Below are 23,731 nucleotides of genomic sequence, written 5' to 3'. Positions count from 1 at the left end.
AATCCTGTGGGATAGATAAGTGCAGTTCCACACGTCATTAGTGTATTTTGCTTTATGGATTATTTCATATTTAATTAATTTAAAAGAAGTGTGTAGTGAACAAAATTTAGAAATAGGGAAATTGGGGGGAGGAACAAATGATTGAAGAACTGGGATTGGTGAAGTGGGTTCTGAAATAGCTGTGCGCTTTTAAGAGGCCTCATGATCCCCTTCCCATGTTGAATTTCTGATGTTCCTCTCCTTGGTTAGTTTTAGGTTTTAAAAGAAATCTCAGTAAGTATGTATTAAAAAACCCACCCAATCCATGGGATGCTGAGAAGACGTTTTGAATATTGCTTCTTTGGAACCATTTTGGTGTAGAAGATAAAGAATTAAGAGGACCATGTAAGAACAATTGGAGTGCCTGACTCATTTTTAAGAAGTGAAGTGTTAAAACACTACCCTGATATTTCTCCTTTTTGATAATTAAAGGCCAGCATTTCAGTTTGTGCATCACCAACCAGGCAGTCTGTGCATCTCTCAGCGTGCTTATTTTAATATTATAAACCTTGTTGTACTACATTAACATAGTAGAGTTGAAGGCTGCTACGAAACACGGAAAAGATTGCAGTGAGCCATTATGTGCATTGTAGGTAAAATACTTTTGACGCTAAACCAGTTTGATCTGGTTTAGTGTTGATCGTTAAAAAAATGTTTAGGAGCCTCAGCCTTTTCTACACTGCTTATTTGTCCTCTTGCTGCTTCACCTTGGCCCAGCCTCTCCTCCCTTAATTTAATAAATCATCCCATAAATGACTGGAAACCTCTGGATCAGTAAAGCAGTTACTTACCAGCAGGCAGATATTCTCTCGTGTGGGTGATGTCATCCATGGAACCCGGTAAGACAGTGCAAAAGTGTACTGTCACTTTACATATTTTGCAAGTCTTGAGTCAGCCCGCACCACATACATGCTGGTGTCTTCCTGCCCGACGTCATCTCAGCAAAAAAGCTAAGCCTACTAGAAAAGGTGTGAGGGTTGTGAGAATGTCTACCTGCTGTCCTTGGATAACACCTGTTACAGGTAAGTAACTGCGCTTTATCCTAGGACAAGCAGGTAATATATTCCCACATGTAGGACACCCTAGCTGGAAACAAGAGTTGGAGGGTAGTTGGCTTTTAAGTTGAGCATAAATTTTGTAGAACTGCTTGGCTGAATTGACTATCCCATCTGGAATGGTTCTCCAGACAGCAGTGTGATGTGAACTGAGGATCAAGTGGGTTCTTTACAGATGAGCTACTGAAGTAGATGACGTAGATGAGCTACTGAAGTTACCATAGCCCTAACTTTATGTGCTATACATGATCATCTAATGTCAGCCCAGTCTGCGCAAAGCAAAAGGAAATACAGTCTGCGAGTCATGTAGGGATAGTTCTCTTAGTGATAGGAATTCCAAGTTTGTTTGGATCAGATGAGAGGAACAGTTGAGTAGAAGTGCTGTGAGGTTTGGTTCTACTACTACTGATTATTTCTAAAGCACTACCAGATGTGCGCTGCATTGTAGTTACAAAGGAGACAGTCCCTGCTCGAGTGAACTTACAACCTAAACAATCAAGACAGACGAACAGGATGACGGGGTAGGGTATCTATCCAAATAGTAAGCAAGAAAATGCTTACAGTCCAATGTGTGGAGTGCAGCTTCACCAGGATGAGAATGAGGTCTTGGAAAGAAGACAGGAGGAACTATAGACTGGTTCAAATGAAAATCTGAGATGACCTTAGGACATTTCGTATGTGTACAGAGAACTACCCTATCATGGTAGAATGTTTTATATGGTGGATCTGAGACATGCACTTGCAGTTCACTGACTTGGTATGCTGAAGTGATGCAGATTAAGAATACTACTTCCACATGAGATATTTGAGACAGCAATGAAGACAGCATTGGCTCAAAAAGAGGCTTCATCAAGGCTGATAGTATAATATTAAGATTCCAAGCAACTGGAAGAGATCTGATTGGTTGATTTGTATGAAAAAGGGCTGTCATGAATCTGTAGATCAGAGGATGGACAGATAGTCATTTTTTATCCAGAGGTGAATGAAAAGCGCTAATAGCAACAAGGTGAACTCTGACTGAAGTAGTTTTTAGACTAGAGTTGGAGAGGTGTAGGAGATAGTCCAAGACTAATGGGTGAGGACATGTGTCCAGATGTAACGAGTATTGGTTACATCAGATTATGAATCTAGTTCACTTGAAGCAGTAACACAGTTGCATGAAAGGTTTTCTAGAAGCTTCAATGATGGTTAATACCAGTGCAGACAGTGTAAATCAGGGGTGTCCAGCATTTTGGCTTCCCAGGGCCGCATTGGCCGAAAAAAATGTTTCTGGGACCGCACAAACGCGCAAATGCTGCAGCAAGACAGAGGGAACCGGCAAGATGGGAAACACCCAGGGGCAGCAGAGGAAAACACTGCATTGCCCTCGACCGGGGCCACACAAAATACTTCACGGGGTCGCATGTGGCCCTTGGGCCACAGGTTGGACACCCTGGTGTAAATGTATCTACTCGCTAGGAGAAACCATAGAGTATCAACAAATGAAGATTGGGATGGAGAAGGGACCCCTCATTCTGTATTATTAAAGTTGGAAAGATTTGAAATGGGAAGGGTTCCTGGACACTAAGTTGAAGAAGAGGAAACCACAGTTGTCATGGCCACCGAGGTGTTCTAAGAGTCATGGTAGCTTGTAATTTGATCAAGATCTTCACATTGGAGGGAAAACATACAGAAACCTGTTGGTCCAGTCTAGAATTAAGGCATCTGATTCCAGGCAGTTGGACGTGTATATTCTGGAACAGAACACTGGAAGTTAGTGATTGTGAGAAGCAAATAGATCTATCTTTGGAGTTCCCCAATTGGAAAATATCTGATGTTAACACAATGAGTTGAGAGACCATTTGCAAGGTTGTAGGAATCTGTTCAACTTGTCTGCTAGAGCGTTTTGTTTTCCTGCTAGATAAACAGCTTTGAGGAATATATTGCAAGAGATCACCTGGGACCAAATCTGTATGGCTTCTTAACAAAGGAGGCGAGATCCTGTCCCTCCCTGTTTGTTCATGTAATACATGGCTACTTGGTTGTCTGTTCAGATAAGTACTACTCGATTGAGAAGGCGATCTTGAAAGGCTTGGAGAGCATTGCAGATTGCTTGCAACTTGAGATTTTTCTTGAAGATTCCAGCAGCCTTAAATATAGAGTCCACTGAGGTGGGTTCCCCAGATGAATATGGAAGCATCTGTTGTTAATATCTTGTGATGAGGCGGAGTATGGATGAGATGGCCTCTTCAAAGATTGGTTTGTAAACACCATTGAAAAGATTGACAAAGTAATGGTCACTTGTAGTCTCAGGGATAATGGGAATGAGGCTTAAGACCATTGAGTCAACACTGCCAATTAAGGTTCTCCGAGATGGAGATGGGCAAATGGAGTTCAATGAACCGTCAATGCCTTCTGATATAGAAGACACATCATTTGACGTGCTGTGATGTGTTGAAGAGTGGACACATTGTGCCAGACTTGAACGAGGGCATCAAGTCTGTTGTGGTAGAAATGCAAGAGCTTGTGTTATGTCTAGAAGGACTCCAATAAACTCCAGAATTTGAATTGGTTAGAGATAAGATTTCTGATAACTGACTGCAAAGCCCAGAAGCTCTAGAAGAGACGTACTGTTGAACTGATGGTTAACTGAGCTGCTTAGGGGAAGGGGTCTTGATCAACCAGTCATCTAGATAAGGAAATACATGAAAGCTGCAAGAGCAGAGTGTTGCAGCTACTACAACTAAACATTTTGTGAAAACTCTGGGTGCTGAAGCTAGACCAAATGGAAGCATCCTGTATTGGAAGTAACATGTACCCATTTGAAAGCAAAAATATTTCCTGTGGGCTGGGAGGATGGGAATGCGAGTGTAGGCCTCCTTGAGATCTATAGGGCAAAATCAGTCATTTTTCTACAAAAGTGGTAACAGGGTTCCCAGGGAGACCATTCTGAACTTCTCCTTGACTAAGTATTTATTGAGAGGACAGAGATCTAGGATTGGACAAAGACTTCCGGTCTTCTTCAGGATTAGGAAATACTCGGAATAGAACCTTTAGCCCCTCTCCTGCAGAAGAGAAGGGCTGAGAGCTCTTGGCAAAGAAGTGTGGTCTGATGGGAATTGAAAGTAGACTCTTTTGATGGGGCAGTTTTAGATGAAGAGCATACCTTTGTCTCACTATTTGTAGTACCCAGCGGTCTGATGTTATGAGGGACCAACGGTGGCAGAAGTGAGTGAGACAACTCTCAATAGGCAATCTCTGGTGAGGTGAAGGCTGAAATATGCTAGCTAGGCTCCCTAGAAGAAAGTCAAAAGGACTGCTATAATTTTTGCTGAGACTATGGCTGGAGCTTCTGAGTCCTTTGTAGTTTAAGCATTTTTGACGAGGAGCTCTAGAAGAGGTACGTATCTGCACATAGGGTAATATGAAGAGTGCTTAGGATTATAAAATCATTTGGAATGTTGAGATTTGAAAGACCTTGAGGCTGAGAGAGTAGTTATGGACTGCTTATGTCTCGTAATTTTCTGGGTGGCCTCCTGTATCTTGCTCCATAAGAGCTCATCACTCAAGCACAGAATGTTGGCCAAGCGCTCCTGGATGTTGGCATCCAAATCAGAAATCCTTAGTTATGCTTGTCTTCTCATGGTAATAGACAACACTGATGTTCTTGAGGTGACATCAAAGACATCGAATACAGATCTCACCATAAACTTTCTGGTTTCCGACAAGTCATTAGAAATGTATTGAAAATCAGGTAGTTGGTCATCAGGACTATATAGATCATAATGAGACAATTTCTAAACCAGGGACTTCATATAAAAAGTCATGTAGAAATTGTAGCTCAATATTCTACTAGCTAGCACTGAATTTTGAAAATGTCCACAGCCAAATATGTTCAATGTTCATCCTTCTCTGCCAGGTGTGCTAGCATAGGTTTTGGAGCTGCTAGCCTTCAATGCAGATTGTACAAGCAGGGATTGGTGTTGGAGTTATGGTTTGTCAAATTCTGGGAAAGAATGGATTATATACAAAGAATCTAGTTTCCTTGGAGCCACAGAACTAGAAGTGGTGCATCCCAATTATTAAACAGTGTCTTTCAATAAGTTGTGATCAGGAAGCTTCAGACAGTCCTTTGGTATCTGCATGGCATCATAGGTGGCAGACATTCTCAATGCTCTCGATGTTGTCCTGAAAAATCTTTTGAACTGGAACTGTTTAGCCTTCAGTGAACGCTTCTGAAGTTGAGAGCAGCACTGACAAGTGTCTACATGGTGGTCAGAGCCAAGACACTGAACACGCCAATTATATGGATCAGTGATTGAAGTGGTCCCGCTGCACCAAGTGCACTGCTTGAATCTACTAGAAAGCTTTGACATGGAGGGAAAGACCACCAATGTGAGATCGAAGAACTCTATAGTCTGGGGAGGTTGAATAATAACTAATTCAAAAAAAGGGTCAATGCTCCTGGCCTGAGGGAAGGTTTGGGGTGGGCCAAAAGCCCAAAAACCGAACCTTGGAAAAAATTAAATTTTTCAAAGGAAAAAGTTTTAAAATGAAACAAAGTAACTAATAAGAATAAAAGAACTGGAAAGATACAAAAATACGAATTTGATGCACTTTTGGAAGAACTCAAATAATACAGCTTCTTAGCTCTGCAGAAAACTAAGAACTGATGGTCCTGCAAGCCAACATCAGGTGGGAAGTTTTAATGGATGACGTCGCCCACATGTGAGAATATACTGCCTGCTTGTCCTAGGATAATTGCTTTTATCAGTCCATGTAGGTCAGCTGTCAATCAGACACTATTTCCAGCTCACAGTAGTTAGAATAATCTAATTCCTTGCCTTCCCCACAAGCAAGAGGAAGAGTAGATAAGATGTAAGTGCTCACAAGATGTATCCATGGGATCAAGGCATAGGCTCAATAGAGAATGACATGGGGAAAAACTTTATCCCCGTCCCCATTTCCGCAAACCAACTGATCCCATCCACACAAGCCTCGAATAGTTTTATACTGAACTTATTTTATTAAAGTATAAAAAGAAACAATATTCTGTACAATTGTCATTTTATAAATCAAAGTTCTGGCTGCTGAACTAGAGAAAGAGATGTTCAGCTGGCAGGGCTTTGTTTATAAATGTTTATTAACACAACTAATATACTACTTTATCCTAAAGCAAAATAAATAAAAAAATAGAATTTTTTTTTCTACCTTTGTTTGGTTTCTGCTTTCCTCATCTTCTCCTCATTCAATTCCTTCCATCCACTGTCTGCCTTCTCTCTGTCTCTTCCTTAACTCTCTCCCTCCATCCCTCCCCATTGGTCTGGTACCCATCTTCTTCCCTCCATTCCCCCTATAGTCTGGAATCTCTCTCTTCCCCATTTCCCTTCAGCGTCTTCTTCCCACTCTCTCTTTCACATTTCCCTTCAGCATCTGTTCCTCTCCACCCCCACCTTCCCTCTCTCCCTTTCCCAGTTCCATTCAGCATCTTCTCCCCACTCTCTCTTCCCCATTTCCCTTCAGCATCTGTTCCTCTCCACCCCACCTTCCCCCATTCCCTTCAGTGTCTGTTCCTCTCCATCCCACCTTTTCTCCCTTTCTCCCTCTCTTCACCTTCATGGCAGGCGATTTTTAAATTTCCTTCCTACGAGCAGCTGAAGTGTTGAAGTTGTGTGTGGCTGCAGGAAAGGGTGTCTCTGATGCAACTTCCAGTTGCGTCAAGAGATTACCTTTACGGCAGCTACATGCGATTTCAAAGCTCCAGCTGCTCATAGGAAGGAAATTTAGAAATAGCCCGCTACAAAGGTGAAGGAAGGGAGAAGGTAAAATTATGGTCATACCTGTTAATTTTCTTTCCTTTAGAAGCAGCAGATGAATCCAGAGACTAGTGGGTATAGCTCACATCGACCAGCAGGTGGAGATAGAGAACTGATTAACAGTTGGCCTTAAAGGCTGGTGTTCCTTCAGTTAATTCAGTTATGCACATTGCCCAAGCATCCCGAAAGGAGAATGAGCAGCCACAAACTCCATTCCAGTAACAAATTTGTCTTTCTCTTCTGAATACCATTGATATTTTCCCTCTTTTTTTATTTTAATTTAATTGAAAATTTTTTTTTTTTTTTTTTTTTTCAGTCCTGAAAGAATACACTTACCAACTATAGCCCCGGCTACCCTAATGACATAAACACCCTACACCCAGCCCGTGCACTTGGGGAGGGGCTCTGGATTCATCTGCTGCTTCTAAAGGAAAGAAAATTAACAGGTATGACCATAATTTTACCTTCCATAGCAAAGCAGCAGATGAATCCAGAGACTAGTGGGATGTAGCAAAGCAAACTCAAACTGGGTGGGACGCCAATGCCGCCTCCGCCAGCACTGCAGCGCCAAAACTCGCCTCTGAACGGGCCGCTACATCTAACCGATAATGCTTCGAAAAAGTATTCCCTGACGACCAAGTGGCCGCCCGGCAAATCTCCTCTAATGACATCCCCCCGGACTCCGCCCAAGATGTAGCCAAAGCCCGAGTGGAATGAGCATGAAGCTGCTCCGGTACCTTCTTCCCTGATAACACATACGCCGAAGCAATAGCGTCCTTGACCCAACGCGCAATGGACGCTTTAGACGCCGCCATCCCTTTGTTTTTACCCGCGAACGCGACAAAGAGATGGTCCGACCGGCGAAAATCATTCGTCACCTCCAAATAATGGAGAAGCATACGGCGCACATCCAGTAGCCGTACCGACAAAAAACGCTTCCCCCAATCATCCTTCCTGAAGGATGGCAGGAACAAACTCTGGTTCACATGAAAGGACGAAACAACCTTAGGCAGGAAGGACGGCACCGTCCGCACCGTCACCCCAGTCTCCGAGAAACGCAAAAAGGGTTCCCTGCAAGAAAGCGCTTGCAGCTCCGATACTCGCCTTGCTGAAGCCATCGCTACCAAAAAAACTGTCTTTAGTGTGACATCTTTCAACGTGGCCGCTGACAGGGGCTCAAAAGGTGCCCCCTGCAATTTTCCAAGGACGAGCCTAAGGTTCCAAGTTGGACAAATTCGCTTAACCGGCGGCCTGATATGTTGAACCCCCTTGAGGAATCGCACCACGTCCGGCTGTGATGCGAGAGCCGAGCGAGCCACCCGGCCCCTGTAACAGGCAATGGCCGATACTTGAACCTTTAAAGAGTTATATGCTAACCCTTTCTCTACGCCCTCCTGCAGGAACGCAAGAATAGCCGGCAGAGAAGCATGAAAAGGCGCAATTCCGTGACTTCCGCACCATGCCTCAAAGACTCTCCAGACCCTCGCATAGGAGGCTGACGTTGAAATCCTCTTAGCCTTAAGCAGGGTAGAAATCACCCGTTCAGAATAGCCCTTCTTTTTCAGCCTTGCCCTTTCAATAGCCAGGCCGTAAGACCAAAGCGGCCCGGATCTTCCATTAATATTGGACCCTGAGTTAGCAAGTCCGGAGTCACCTGGAACTCTACCTGCTCGCCTACCGACAGCAGCATCAGATCTGCGTACCACGGCCGCCGTGGCCAATCCGGAGCCACCAGGATTACTCTGCCTCGAAAGCGAGAGATGCGTTGCAACACCCGCCCTATCATGGGCCAAGGTGGGAATACATAAAGAAGGGAATTCGGAGGCCACGGGAGAGCTAATGCGTCCACCCCCTCCGATCCCTGATCCTTGCGTCGGCTGAAGAACCGAGGCACCTTCGCATTGCGGGAAGAGGCCATGAGATCCATCTCTGGCAACCCCCAACGACGGACTAGCAGGCCGAACGCTCGAGCCGACAACTCCCATTCTCCCGGATCGAGAAGAGTTCTGCTGAGGAAGTCCGCCTGCACGTTTTCGTGCCCTGCAATGTGTGCCGCCGACAGAAGCGGAACATGCAGCTCTGCCCATTGAAACAAATGTCTTGCCTCTTCGGCTAACTGCGGGCTCCGGGTCCCCCCCTGCCGATTGACATACGCGACCGCCGTGACACTGTCCGAAAAGATCCTGGTCGGCCTGTCGTGAACTAGGGCCTGAAGCGCCCGCAGCGCTAACCGGATCGCTCTTAACTCCAGCAAGTTTATGGGCCATTGAGCCTCCTGGGAAGACCAAATTCCCTGCACCGACGTCTGCATGCACTGGGCTCCCCAGCCCTGCAGGCTGGCATCCGTCGTCACTACCACCCAATCCGGTGTGGCCAACGGCATGCCCCTCCAAAGATGCAAGTCCTGGAGCCACCAGCGCATGCTGTGAGCTGCTCGAGGACTCCACTGGAGACGCACATTGTAGTTCAGAGAAGCTGGAGACCAGCGAGAGAGCAGAGACTGCTGTAAGGGCCTCATGTGGCTCCGGGCCCAGGGAACCACCTCCAGAGTCGCCACCATGGAGCCCAGCACCTGTACATAATTCCAAACCCGAGGTCTGGGTGACCCGAGAAGGAGGCGAATTTGAGCCTGCAATTTCTCCCCCCGATCTCGGGGGAGAAACACCTTCCCCAGAGCCGTATTGAACCGTACCCCCAGATGCACCAAAGACTGCGATGGGGCCACAACACTCTTGGGAAAGTTGACAATCCACCCCAAAGACTGAAGGAGAGAGATCACTCTCTGCGTCACCGCCCAACTCTCCTGCCGGGACGAGGCGCGTATCAACCAATCGTCCAAGTAAGGGTGTACCCGAATCCCTTCTTTGCGTAGAAAAGCGGCTACTACCACCATGACCTTGGAAAAAGTGCGGGGGGCCGTCGCCAGGCCAAAGGGCATAGCCCGAAACTGGAAATGTTGGCCCAGAATCGCAAACCGCAGATACCTCTGGTGCGGAGGCCATATCGGAATATGGAGGTACGCCTCCTTGAGATCGAGAGACGTGAGGAACTCTCCTGGTCTTACCGCCGCAATCACCGAGCGCACCGTTTCCATTCGGAAATGGCGCACGCTGAGGAATCTGTTGACCCCTTTGAGATCCAGCACTGGTCTGAAGGACCCCCCCTTCTTTGGAACAATGAAGTACAGGGAATAAATACCGCGGCCTACCTCTTCCGGGGGCACCGGTACCACCGCCCCCAGCTCGAGCAGCCCCTGCAGTGTCCTGCGGACCTCGGCTCCCTTGGCCGCACCACGGCACGGGGACACCAAGAAAGAATCTACGACGGGAGCGGCGAATTCTAATTTGTACCCTTCGCGAACAATGTCCAATACCCATTGGTCTGACGTGACTTTGGCCCACTCCGCCCGGAATGCCGAAAGCCGACCCCCTAAGGGCAGGGCGGAGGGAGCCAAGCCCCCGTCATTGTGGAGGGCGACTGGCTGGGGTACGGGCTGACTGCCCTGAAGAGGGTCGCGCCGTCCGAAAGGAACTTCTCTGCTGAAACCGAGGTCTCAAAGCAGAAAACGGGCCAGATGCAGACCTGGAAAAAGGCTTACCAGCCCTGGCCCGCCTAACATCCCGGAAACGCGGCCTAGACGATGCGGCCTTTACCGGGGGCCTAGCCCTGTCCTCCGGCAAACGCTGCGTTTTGGTATCCCCAAAATCCTTTACCAGTTTATCTAACTCTGCTCCAAACAATAAACCCCCTTTAAATGGGAGTCTCACCAGTCGGAGCTTGGATGCTGCATCGGCCGCCCAATGACGGAGCCACAAGGACCTGCGGGAAACCACAGACAGAGACATCTGTTTCGCAGACGCCCTAATAATATCATACAAGGAGTCCGCCAAATAAGCCAAGCCGGACTCCAAATCAGCCAGTTCCGAAGGGACAGAACCTCCAGACTCCAGCAAATTATCGGTCATCCCTTGTGACCACTGCAGACAAGCTCGCGCCGCGTAAGAACTGCATATTGCGGCCTGTAAGGTAACTGCAGCCACTTCAAAGGACATCTTTAGGGATGCCTCAACCTTTCTATCCTGTGCATCCCTAAGTGTCACGCCCCCTTCTACCGGCAAGGTAGTTCTTTTAGTCACCGCTGCCACCAGAGCGTCCACCTTAGGCAATCTAAACCTATCCAGTTCGGTCGGAACGACCGGATATAAGAGTCTCATGGCCCTTGCCACCCGCAAACTGGCCTCCGGCGCCTCCCATTGCGCCGAGATCAGCTCCTGCATGGCCTCATGGACCGGAAAGGCCTTAGACGGCCTACGGGTACCTGCCATCAAGGGGTTACCAGACCCCGTGGCATCCTCCTGAGCAATGTTCAAACTCTGCAAAGCTTTTGTAATAAAAGAAGAAAGCTCCTCTCTATGGAACAACCGGATAGCCGTAGGGTCATCCCCCTCCCTACCCGGGATACTCTCCGAGTCCCAATCCAAGAGCTCCCCTTCCTCCAATGACTCAGGCAGGGAGAAAGGAGATCTGGGCAAAATATCCACTGCCTCCGCAGACACTAGCCTGCGCTTCTTAGCCCCCTGTGACTGCCCCGGGGATCCTGTTGCCCCTGCCGTGGGTCTAGCCTCTGCCCCCTCCCCCCCCGTAGAGGTAGAGGGTACTGCAAGGGACCGCCCGGCCCCCAGCCCCGGCTGGGTAGGCTGCGAGCGCTGCAATTGAAATGCCTGATGGAGCAACAATACAAATTCGGGCGAAAATGCACCCCAGCTAAGAGGGACTCCCCCGCCCTGCTCCGAGCCGAGGGGAGGGGCCGCGCCGGCCTCCAGCGCTTTCGCCTGTTCCCCCGCCGCCTCACTCTTGTCCTCCATGGCCGAGTCGTGCAGCAACCCTGCATCGGCTCCGAGCGGCGGGGACATTGCGCAAGACTCCCGCACCCGGGACATGGCCGCCTCGCAAGCCGCCAAAAACGGGTCGTCTGCCTGTGCTTCCAAGCACCCGGCAGAACAAAGACCCGACCGTGTTCGGCGCTCCCCACAGCGCGAACACCGCTGACTAACTTCTTCAGCCATCCCCCCTCGGCCTGCCAAACAGCTCCGACGCGATTTTTTTTTTTTTTTTTTACACACGCGGCGAACGCCGCCAAAAGACGACTCCGCCCCCCAAGACGCCCGGCACCCGGGAAACGCGACCACACTCAAAAAGGCAAAGAAAACACTCACCCGGTCCGCCGCTTACCCCCGAAGCCAGGCACTCGTTGGTAAATGTACTGGAAGCCGAGTTAACCACTGCCCGGCTCAGTACTAGCAGGAAGGCTCTAAATTTTTTTTTTTTTTTATACTGGAATGAAGAAGCCAGCCAATATCCTGCACCTGGAAAGAAACCCCTCTATCCAACGGAGGGGAGGGTGGAGCAGGGACCTGGGAGGGCCCAGGTGTACCTCCCAAAGCCGGCACCAATCAGCCAGGCACCCCCACCTACTGAAGAGAACTAGTCTCAACAGAGGGATCCTAACGGAACACCACTTCCATCTATCCTGCAGCAGGCAGAGACCAGGAGCTAGAAGTATAGCTCCCACCCTGCTGGGAGATAGAGCAAAACTGAATTAACTGAAGGAACACCAGCCTTTAAGGCCAACTGTTAATCAGTTCTCTATCTCCACCTGCTGGTCGATGTGAGCTATACCCACTAGTCTCTGGATTCATCTGCTGCTTTGCTATGGAAAGGGAGATGCTCGGACAGAGCGGTGATCGTTAGTAAGGAGGGAGAGAGCGCGATCGGTGACCGCTTGCGTTCCCTTCCTTAACTGCGGAGACCAGGCCATTCACTGCTCCACGGGGCGGTGAATGTCCTTGTCCCCATAGCTGTGATGAACACTGTTTTTCCCCCCATCATTTCGGCAGGTTACCCGCTGGTAACAACCACCGTGTCATTCTTTAATGCTCTACTCCTGAAAGCTGCACTTCCTCCCAAACTATGCTGGGTGTAGTCACTGATCACATATCCTGCTGCTCTCTCAGAAGGGAGAGGGGGTACCTCATACACACAGTACATCAGCAGAAAAGCAGCAACCATGACTCTTGTCTGACTCCCTCAACAAAGAATTTGCCAGATCCATCTCTCCAGTAGAGTCCAGAATAGAACTAGTTTAGAGTGTTCACACACACACATACCACACACAGTATGTGTTAAGAGACTCACATTTTGTGTCAGACACACAGTGTGTGGGGCTCCACACTAGCATCCCCTTCAGCTCCTTGTTGTTGTATCGTGCTGGACTGTCTGTATTGTGAATGAAAAAGAAAGAGAACGCAAGAATGAAGCAGGCAGATGCCAAAGCTGATGAAGTCAGAGCTAAGCAGATAACACTTCCGTGAAAATTCAGAGACAGAATATGCCCCCAGGATCGTTCTCCATTCTGCTTCATTATATCACATGGTGCAGGGAATAAAGACCATCCCCAAGCATTTCTATGACTCCTATTGCAACCGTTATCATACACCATTCTGCTTCACCATGTCACATGATACGGGACATAAAGACTATCCCCAGGTGTTTCAGCCTCTTCTCTCTCACCACATCCCATGGTACAAGGAATAAAGCCTATTTCTCTCTTTCGTCTCATAGGGTGCAAGAAATAATCATCCGCGGGTGTTTCTGCCTCTGTTTTCTCAACAAATCACATGGTACAGCACAAAGACTTGTGCCAAGTTTTCCTGTACCCTGCGGATTGATTATTATACATGCATAATCTTGATAAGAAAGACACAATATTCTTTATAAGGCTACTGTTCATATCCCAGCTCAGCTAAGGAAAGGAATGAACAGCATAATTCTGTAAGCCAAGTGCCCCATGCTTCCAGTGATTACCCCCCACTGTAGGATTTTGTGACATCAGATGTCGGGTGCAGACTTCTCTGCACAGCCTCCATCTTTCTGTCATGGAAGTACTCTTGGCAGGTGCCTTAAAGGACCCCTCCATACAGCAAAATATGTTCAAATCAATAGAGAAAAACCTCTTCCTAGGAAGAGGAAATATGCCTGCTACCTGGCTTACATTCTGGGATCAGGGCCTGATAGTCGGCTCCCACACGGATCATGCTGTCTGAAAAAGAAAAGAACAGTCAGGAGGTATCAAGGGAGACAGCAGCCAGCCAGCCCCCTTCCCAGTCCACATACTGCATGCATGCCAAGTTCAGCCTCGGAAATATCCAGTCTGAAAGCAAAGGCAACCTCTTAAGCAGATAAAGAGTGTTTCCACCAACCTAGTGTGAGAACTTGCAAATGGCTACTAAAAGTAGCAAGTCAAGACACTGAAAAGAAGTGCAAGGTCCTCTTGCTCTTAATAATAATTAATCAATCATTCGGAGGGGGGGAAGCAATCAATAAGTCCTATATAGACAAGATTAGAGCCCAGGTCTCCTAGTACCGTAGGTCCCCCACCAGTCCAAGAATGGAATCCATATTTCTTAACTTCTGGCTACTCCCAACCTGAGGAAAAGTCTGTGTTGGTTCTGCAGTGGATCTGGTTTAATGAGCAGAACCCTGGAATAGCAATGGAACCCAAGACTCCCACCATTATAGAGCAAGACTCGGAGATGGGAAAGGAACCCAGGTCACCCAACCTCTGCAGCACTCCCTGCTCCAAGAACCTTAACCTCAATATAGAGCTATCTGTGCCTACATGAAGAAAGCAAATGTAGCACCTAGCTGCATTATGTCTGGACTGTGGGCAAGGGGGGGTGGCTCAGAAGATGGAAATGATAAAAAGCACAAGAGTGGTCTGTCTGGGACGGTAGCTCCCTCTGACTCCCAGACTCAGCTCCTGTGTCTGCTCTCCGAGAGATCCCTGACCTTGGCTGCTTAGAAACTGGGGATCTGGAAGTGTTTAAGAATACTCAGCCGGGCTCATCGGTGCCAACTGATCCTTCCCAAGAGCCAAGCAGTCAAAAGCTGCTTCTCTATCCCCTCCCCCTACACTGCCTCTCTTTATCCAGCACCGCTAATCAGGGAGTCATCATCTCTCCTTTACAGTTCATCCAATTCAACAGGGCTCTAACACACTCTTGGACCCTTACCACGCCCTTCTCATTCAGCTTTCATTATGGAGGTATGCTCTCCCCTGAAGGACTGGGTGAGGAGCAAGGAAATGCATATAAGATCTCCCTCACTACTCCACCCAGCTCTTATTAGGGAGTCATCATCTACAATCAGTCTCTTTATCCTTCCTCCCGAGGCTCTCATCAGGGAGTTATCATGTACAGCCTGTCTCCAGACAAGAAGGCATTACAGAGGCTGAAGAAAATAAGCTCATGAAAGATCAGACAGGGTGGCTGGCGGACTTCAAGATAACAGACTAGAGAGAGAAAAACCAAAGGACAGTAAATGGCATAGAGCAGCCCTAGAGAGAGCCAGCCAGATGGAGACAGAGGGAAAAAAAGCTTAGGAGACAACAGCAATACAGAAAGCCAGGGAGAAAGAAGTAGCACCAGAAAGATTGAGACAGTAAACACAGAATAGAGCATCAGAGACTCGCAAAAGGGAGCAGAAGAGACAACCATAAAGAGAGCAGCCAGGGCACAATATCTCCTCCAAGCACTGAGCTGCACACAACAATGAACAAAGCTCAGAGCCCAGGCAGCAATCCCTCCTGAGTCCTGGGGGCGTCTTTCAGTGGCTCCCACTCACCCTCCTGGAAGCTGTACAATGGCAAGAGCAGCCTGGAGGGAGGGGAAAAGGCCTTTGTTCTGAGACCAGGTCATCTGGGGCTACTGGGCTCATTTTACACGCACTTCAGCCATGTTCTGTTGCAGCTCCTCACCCTTTTCCTTAAAACTTTTCAAACTTCTTAGGCCATCTGTAATTTATTTGTACAAATCCATTAACACACTCTCTCTTCAAGCCCTAAACACCTGCTGAGCCCAGCTCTAGGACAGCTGTGGTATTATTATTTGCAGGGGATAAGGCGCTGATATAAGGGGATAAGGCAATCCCCTTATATCATATCCAAAGCCTATCATTCCAAAGGGTCACTCTCCCATAAAAACTGCAGACAGCCTGGCATGATGAGAATTCCTACGTTTGACTCCAGCCCCCCCCCCCCTATGCACAAACTTCTATTAAAGAGAGAAGTGCTGCTGCTGTGGTTAAGTAAAGAGGAGGATGATAGTGATGCAAGGAGGAGATCCTTACCACGAGGATGTTCTTCCTCGCTGTTCTCCTCTTCCGAAGCATGCGCCTGGTTCTCGTTAGACACCGGTTTAGCTCGGCTCCGGGACAGGATTCCAGATCCAGGACCAGGCTTCTCCACCACAGACGGCATGGTGAACACCAGGTGCAGCTGCACTGTCCCCTCCCCCCACCCCAACCACCAAGAAATCAATCTGCGAAAAAAACAAAAAGGCACACACCTGGCAACTTCAAAAATAATTCTCAAAGCCCAAATTCTGCCATTGTCTTTTACATGTAAGTAAAAACAACAAGTTACTTATTAAGGCTGCAAAGTTATCCCAGGCAGCTGCTTCAGCTCTACACTTACACCAAAATATATTCCTCGAAAGTTTTTCCCCCCTTTCTGAACCGTATTTACATAGAGAGAAACGAAACAAAAAAACCAACACTTTGCAAACAGATAAATTTTAAAAAGAATTTAAAAATGGTGCCATAGCCACAAAACGTGAGAGGAAGGGGCGGGGAAGAGAGATCAGATCATAAGCCCTCTCAGCATCTCTGGCTGCGTGAGGGTCCCAGTGCATGGGACAGAGGCAGCTGCCCGGGACAATGAGAACTAGAACAAGGGGTTCTGCCGAGAAAACCAGCCCAAACGCCTCAAAACACAAATAAGAACTTGTAAAAAAAAAAAAAAAAAAGGGCAAATCCCCAAGCGGCTGAGCTCCCTGGGAGCGAGTTTGCAGAGTTTTTGACCGAAGCCCGGGAGCAGACTGCTCTGTTGGTCGTGATGGAGAAAGGGGAAAAGAGAATTTTCTCAGGTGCTTCCTGGCCCACGAGGGCAGCTGCTAGAAGCGGTGTCCTTGTGCCAGCCCAGAGCCTCCAACTCCTGCTCTTCCCGCGGCTCGCCACACAATGAGACCGGCACTTGGAAGCGAGCAGGCTGCAACCCAAAGTAGTGCCAGTTCCAACCGCAGCACCAGCATCTGCCTCGGAGACTCCCTCCGCTCCTGCGTCCGATGCCTTCTCCTCTTCCTCGTCTTCCTCCTCCTCCTCCTCCGCCATGGGGCTCAGGAGGGGGTGCAGAAAGGAAGAGGGGCGAGCCTCGACCGTTCAAAAGACAAGGGACATGCGCACAGCCCACGCACTCTTTCTTCTGGCGGAAGCAGCCGAAACCAAGACCTAAAGAACACAGTCTGGCTGCATTAAGTCTTGGAAAGCTTCCCTTTAATTCTACTTTCCCAAATAGTGTCTGTCTCTTTCTCTCAGTATTCTGTTCCTCCTTAGTAATTTCTCGCCCCAGTAATTTGTCTCTTCTAATTTCTCATTCTCTGCACAAGTCTCTTCCCTGCTAATTCTCCCTTCTGCCTCAAAGATGCTTTATGTTGGTGGAGGAGTTGCTGAGGAGAGAGAGGATTAATTTCTGTACATCCTTCTAAATATTGCTGGCTTTAAAAAATAAAAAATTAATCTAAAAGGTTATTGTTGTTGTTAATGGCAGAAAAGAGAGGTATTTCCTCTTTTTTTTTTTTACCCTGGGATAAGTTTATCCCGACCTAGGCCAACGAAAAGAGAACAGAATTCCTAAAATTCACCCAAACAATTATTAAGGCTTTATTCATACAAAAACTATATCATAAGCCACAGATGATGGAGAGCTGCGGGTCCTTATACAAACATACCGTAATCAAAGTAAGCAAGATTTAAATACTCAGAGAACCCAGCACCAGCTCTTAACATCAACCAGTTAAAATATTATGCTTGGGATGTCTTCTTCTCCCCCCCCCCCCAACTTGGAGATATATTGTGCTTTGTGGTTTCCTTGGGGAGTTTTAAATTAATTTTTTTTTAACCTAAATTACCATTTTTGTTACCGGGATGTTAAAAAAAATATCCCCATTCCTCGCTTCTCCCCTAAAATGCTGATAAAAAGAAGCGTAATATACGGGCTAAACGGGTCCATTTTCAGGGGCAGGGGAGGGGTTTCAGGTCGCATACCGCGTGGTGTAAGGACGAAGGGGGAGGAACAACCACGTTCTCCCAGGGCAGGGGTTTCCCTCAGCCTCAGTCGTTCCTGGGCTTCCTGCCAAGGGTTAAATGCATCTGGGAGCCACTGCCCCCCCCCCCAAAAAAAAAAAAAATTGGTTTCAATATATATTGTTCTCCCTGCGGTCCGATACGCCTACTGCTTCAACTTTTCCTGCCTCTACCCTTCCCCCACTCCTCGGTCCACCGTGCGGTATGGCTGTATATTTATATAGCCTGCCTAGAAACTATCCAGCCCCCTATTATAGCACCGCTGAGCTGAGGCCGTCAAATTAATTGACCTGCCACCTAGGGTAAGAAACTGCCCGGAGACTGCTGAGCTGAAACCTTAAAAAAAACAAAAAACACCTTGTTAATTGGAAGCGTACCGGGCGAGGAAGACCGCGAAAAAGTCCTTCCCTCGCCCCTGGGAGAATAGCATATGGCGTGAAACTGTTCAACTCCTCACTCGGGAGAGGCGCCAGGCACCGCGTTGGAATTGAGCATCACCCGGAGGAGAGGAACGAGAGAGTATGAAGACTAGAAAGAGTAATAGGGCATAAGACGACTGGTTTTGACTCTTCCTTTAGACTCCAATCGAGGTTGTTGGTTTGCTTTTACTGTAGCTGTTTTCCCCATTACTAAGGCTTTACCCATAACTAAAGAATTTTCTGTTCTTATCCCGGGCTTTACCCTCAGGGGGAGTGAGGAGTAAAGCCTGGGATAAGAACATAAGCTTTACCCCTCACTCCCCTATGAGCTTGTCCCCATCCCTGCCCTGTCCCCCTGAGCTCAGTCCCGTCCCTGCCCCTTCCCCACGAGCTCAGTCCCTGTCCCGCCCTGCAAACTGTCTGATCCCACCCGTACAAGCCTCCAATAGTTATGATTTTATACTGAACTTATTTTATTAAAGTATAAAAAGAGACAACATTCTGTACAATTGTCATTTTATAAACACAAATAATACAGAACAAGGATCAGCAAAACCCCTGTCTCCCCTCCCTTTCACAAATATCCCCTCCACTATTGTTGAAACTGAGCAAACCAAATTACTACAGAATGCTACATAGAAAAATCAAACAGAATACTTCAGTCACACATAGCAGGAATAGTGTTAGGGGAGGGCAACTGCCCCCTGGTCAGAGAGAGAGCCCTAAGCCAACTTGAAGCTAAAGAAGCACAGCCTGGGCTTTGCGGTTTCCAGTTATGTCTAATATCAGCTCTAGCAGGATACATATTTCATATCTGAAATATTCTAATCATAAAATATAAAATAATTTTTTTTCTACCTTTTGTTGGCTGGTAATTTTATTCTTCAAATCACATTGATCTCAGGCCTTAGTCTTGGGTTCCTTTTGTCTTCATCATGGCATGGCTGGCTCCTGAAGGTAAAACAGGCCCAAAAAGAGCTGGGGAGGAGATGCCGAATCTGACATGGGTGCAATTTTTTATTTTTTTTTTTACCACAGAAGCAAGACTTTTCACTGCTTCCACGGGGCGGTGAAAGGTCTTGTCCCCATTCCTGCGGTAAACCAGTTGCAAATGTCCCCATTACTGCAGATTTACTGCGGTGACCACGGTTTACTGTGGTAAACGGTCCCTGTGCCATTCTCTACTATGTGCTTACCTTGACTCTCCCTCACTCCCCCAGTACTGAAGGTCTTATGTGCTTAGCTAAGCTTTACCCCCTCAGGCTCTCTAGTACTGAGGATCCTCTGTGCTTATTCCAGGCTATATCCCTCACTCCCCCAGTACTGAGGATCTGCTGTTTTTATTTTAGGCTGTCTTCTATCCTGTTACAATTTTTGCCTCTAGTATTTTCTCTGGGAGTCTGTTCCATGTATCTGCTACATTTTTTTGTTGCTGTTGTGAAGAAATCTGTTTTGCCACTGCAGCCTGCTCTCTTCTAGACTCAGAAAATTATGACCCTGTGCCATGGAGTTTGCTTTCTCACTGGTAACGGCGTGTCTCTTGTGCATTATTTATAACCTTTGAAGAAGCAAGCAAATAAAACACCACCCAGAGAGGCCTGAAAAATATTTTCGGGTGGGAGAGCAGTATACAATAATATGTTCTGCTGCTCCTATTGGCTTGTTGTCTGTTGCTCCTGTGGCAGGATGTGAGGCAGGAGAGCATGCCTGCAGCTATCCTTTGTCAGCAGGAAATGACAGACATTTTTAAATACAGAAAATGACTTCTGCTGATTAAGGCTAGACCTCCTGGGCAAGCTGTGCCTCAGACAGCTGGATAGGATGAGATCTGACCTCTGTTTTATATCTATGAATATATATACACTGTTTGCCCCCACCGCTAGCCTCCAATTTCTCAGGTGTACCAGGTAGTAAAAGAAAGAGATCATCCTAAGCAGAAATCTTTGCACTAATCCCGGCAGATTCCTTCAGCTCTTCCTCCAAGAGACTGTAACAGTGAAGACCCATCTGTGATGTAACAGAGAGCAATGTTCTACGGTTCATAGACAACGGCGCGAAAGACAAAGGCGTGCCCAGACAATTGAGCGCAGCACGGAGGTGCGCGCCACTCAAAATTACTGTTTTTAGGCGCTCTGACGGGGGGTTTTGTTGGGGAACCCCCCCTCCCACTTTACTTAATAGACATCGCGCCGGCATTATGGGCGGTTTGGGGGGTTGTAACCCTCCACATTTTACTATAAACTTAACTTTTTCCCTAAAAACAGGGAAAAAGTGAAGTTTTCAGCAAAATGTGGGGGGTTACAACCCCCCATACCCCCCACAACGCCCCCCCCCCCCCGTCAGAGCCCTAAAAACATTAATTTTGAGCGGCGCTGCGCTCAATTGTCTGGGCACGCCTTTGTCCCGGCACGCTTTTCACCTGCCACCATGTTCTACAGGAACTAAGTAAATGTAACTAATTACTAAGTAATATTTTGTTACTTTGACTTGTAAAGATGTACAGGATAACACTTGTTACTTTTATTGAAGTAATCATTTCACCAATTTTCACTACAGTAAAACCTTGGATTGCAAGTAACTTGGTTTGCAAGTGTTTTGCAAGACAAGCAAAGTATTTGATTAAATTTTAACTTGCTATACAAGCAATGTCTGGTGTCAGGTCAAAAGCGTGCCGGGACAAAGGCGTGCGCAGACAATTGAGCGCAGCGTGGAGGCGCGCACCACACAAAATTACTGTTTTTACGGCTCTGATGGGGGCGGCGTGGGGGGGGAACCCCCCCACTTTACTTAATAAAGATTGCGCCGCGTTGTGGGGGCTTTGTGGGGGGTGAGGGGGGTTGTAACCCCCCCATTTTACTGAAAACTTCACTTTTTCCCTGTTTTTAGGGAAAAAGTTGTTTACAGTAAAATGTGGAGGGTTACAACCCCCCAAACCCCCCCCCACAACGCCGGCGCGATCTCTATTAAGTAAACTGGGGGGCTCCCCAACAAAAACCCCCGTCGGAGCCCCTAAAAACTGTAATTTTCTTCGGCGCGCGCCTCCGTCTTGCGCTCAGTTGTCGGCGTGCGCCTTTGTCTTTCGCCGACTTGTCTATGAACCGCAATGTCTTGATATACAAGCAAGGTCTTATACTGTATATACAAGTACATACAGTATACATGCGTCACATCATCACAACTGAGCTGATGGTTCTTCTCTCTCTGACGCTGCGGGAGTGTAGTGACTGTTCTAAACGAGTGAGGTCTTAATATACGAGTGCTTTGGATTACAAGCATGCTTCTGGAACGAATTATACTCGCAAACCAAGTTTTTACTGTACTTTTACCCAGATACATCTGATGCTTGCATTGAAAAGTAAAATGTAAAAGCAGAAGCAAGGTGTAAATGACAATTCCTCAGTAAACCCAAATCAAACAGCAAAACCTCACAATACAAACGATGGATTATTTCATTTTAAACGTTGTTGTTCATTGAATATAGCTTATAAGAACAGTGGAGCTGCCTGTGTTTGTTGAATTTGTGATGAGTTGGGTCACTTTGGAAACGAAGATGAAGCTGGAAGCAGTTCTTGGCGAACAGACATCCGTCTTTACTACAACAGACTGCTGGTCATCCCAAGGAAAATTTTAAATTGGGGTAACTGTCCCTGGGATTGGTGGTCTTTAGAGAGGAAGCCTGCTTATCTGGCCCAAAGACTGAAGGATTTCCACACATTTGACATTGCTCCAACATTATGGAACGCCCTCCCCATAACCCTATGACAGGAAACCAGTTTAAATAACTTTAAATTCAATCTTAAAACTTTACTCATAGACACTTTTGAGATTTAGAAAAAATAATAATAATAATAATAATAAATTCATTCCAGATAACCCCATTTCCTTGATGCTTTTTCCTGTAACTTTCCCTTTTATTTTAATATTGTATCCTTACCCTTTTTACTTTTGTTTCAATGTTTTGTTTAATAGTTGCTTTTAGTTTGTTTGTCCAGTCCCCTGACTTTTAATTAACTTTTATAATTCTGTAAGATGTAAACCATTTTGGTACGTAAAGCGGTATATCAAGTCATAATAAACTTGAAACTTGCTTCAGTTCTCATAAGAAGAACATAAGAATAGCCTTACTGGATCGGGCCAATGGTCCATCAAGCCCAGTAGCCCGTTCTCATGGTAGCCAATCCAGGTCACTAGTAGCTAGCCAAAACCCAAGGAGTAGCAATATTCCATACTACCAATACAGGGCAAGCAGTGGCTTCCTCCCCCCCCCCCTGTTTTAATAACAGACTATGGACTTTTCCTCCAGGAACTTGTGCAAACCTTTCATAAAACCAATTGGTTTTAAAAGTATTTCCCTGTAACTTCATCGAGCGTCCCCCTAGTCTTTGTAATTTTTGACGGAGTGAAAAATTGATCCACTTATACCCGTTCTACTTCACTCAGGATTTTGTAGACTTCAATCATATCTCCCCTCAGCCATCTCTTTTCCAAGCTGAAGAGTGCTAACCGTTTTAGTCTTTCCTCATACGAGAGGAGTTCCATCCCCTTTTTCATCTTGGTCGCTCTTCTTTGAACCTTTTCTACTGCCGCTATATCTTTCTTGAGATAAGGAGACCAGAATTGAACGCAATACTCCAGGTGAGGACGCACCATAGAGCAATTCAGGGGCATTATAACATTCTTAGTCTTCTTGACCATCCCTTTTTAAAATAATTCCTGGCATCCTGTTTGCTTTTTTGATAACTGCCGTACATTGGGCAGAAGGTTTCATCGTATTCTCAAAAATATTCAGTTTGCCATCAAATGAAAAATTGTTAGAATGGCAACACGCTGATTCCAACTTTGTGAAGGCCTTCTCTGTAACTGGCCAGCATGACAACGATAATGAAGATGAAAATGTAAATGATGAATTAGACCAAGATAAAGTATTCTTTATTATACATATGGAAGTCAAGTGTTTCAGACAGAGATTCCCATAATCAATATCTGCAGACCCAGTCATCAGTAATATTGCAGCCTGGCTTGATTTGAAGGAACCTTTTACTCAGACTGAGCAATCCACTTTCTGTCAGTGCAGTTGTTGAATATTTTATTTTTTAGCTGTGCTGATGCAGTAATATATCAGAAGCACACTTGAATAAGTACCATCCATTTTCAAAATTTAGTTTTACGAAAAGCAAAATGGATTGAATTGTAGAGCAGTAAAATAGTTGGGTAAAAACCTTAG

At 46.7% G+C, this 23,731-nt stretch overlaps 1 protein-coding gene across 5 annotated transcripts in view; it reads right to left on the bottom strand.

Annotated features, from left to right (window-relative positions):
* The window catches only part of RCOR2 (REST corepressor 2), a 95,265-nt gene extending 78,111 nt beyond the window's left edge, over positions 1 to 17,154 (bottom strand). For 2 of the 5 annotated variants that reach the window (XM_033957021.1, XM_033957017.1), the window contains exons 1-3: positions 16,076 to 16,205; positions 13,932 to 13,988; positions 13,085 to 13,165 (exon numbers count right to left, since the gene is read on the bottom strand). In XM_033957021.1, the coding sequence (XP_033812912.1) occupies positions 13,085 to 13,165; positions 13,932 to 13,988; positions 16,076 to 16,205 (268 nt within the window). Of the gene's footprint in view, positions 1 to 13,084; positions 13,166 to 13,931; positions 13,989 to 16,075 lie in introns of all 5 variants that reach the window. The other 3 variants (XM_033957018.1, XM_033957020.1, XM_033957019.1) reach the window with 3 other exon arrangements.
* Positions 17,155 to 23,731: the final 6,577 nt, after the last annotated feature.

The sequence above is a fragment of the Geotrypetes seraphini genome, chromosome 8 (assembly GCF_902459505.1).
Source record: "Geotrypetes seraphini chromosome 8, aGeoSer1.1, whole genome shotgun sequence".
Classification (NCBI taxonomy): Eukaryota; Metazoa; Chordata; class Amphibia; order Gymnophiona; family Dermophiidae; genus Geotrypetes; species Geotrypetes seraphini.
The sequence above is the reverse complement of the archived record's forward strand: the minus strand, read 5'-3'. Positions and strand labels throughout refer to the sequence as shown.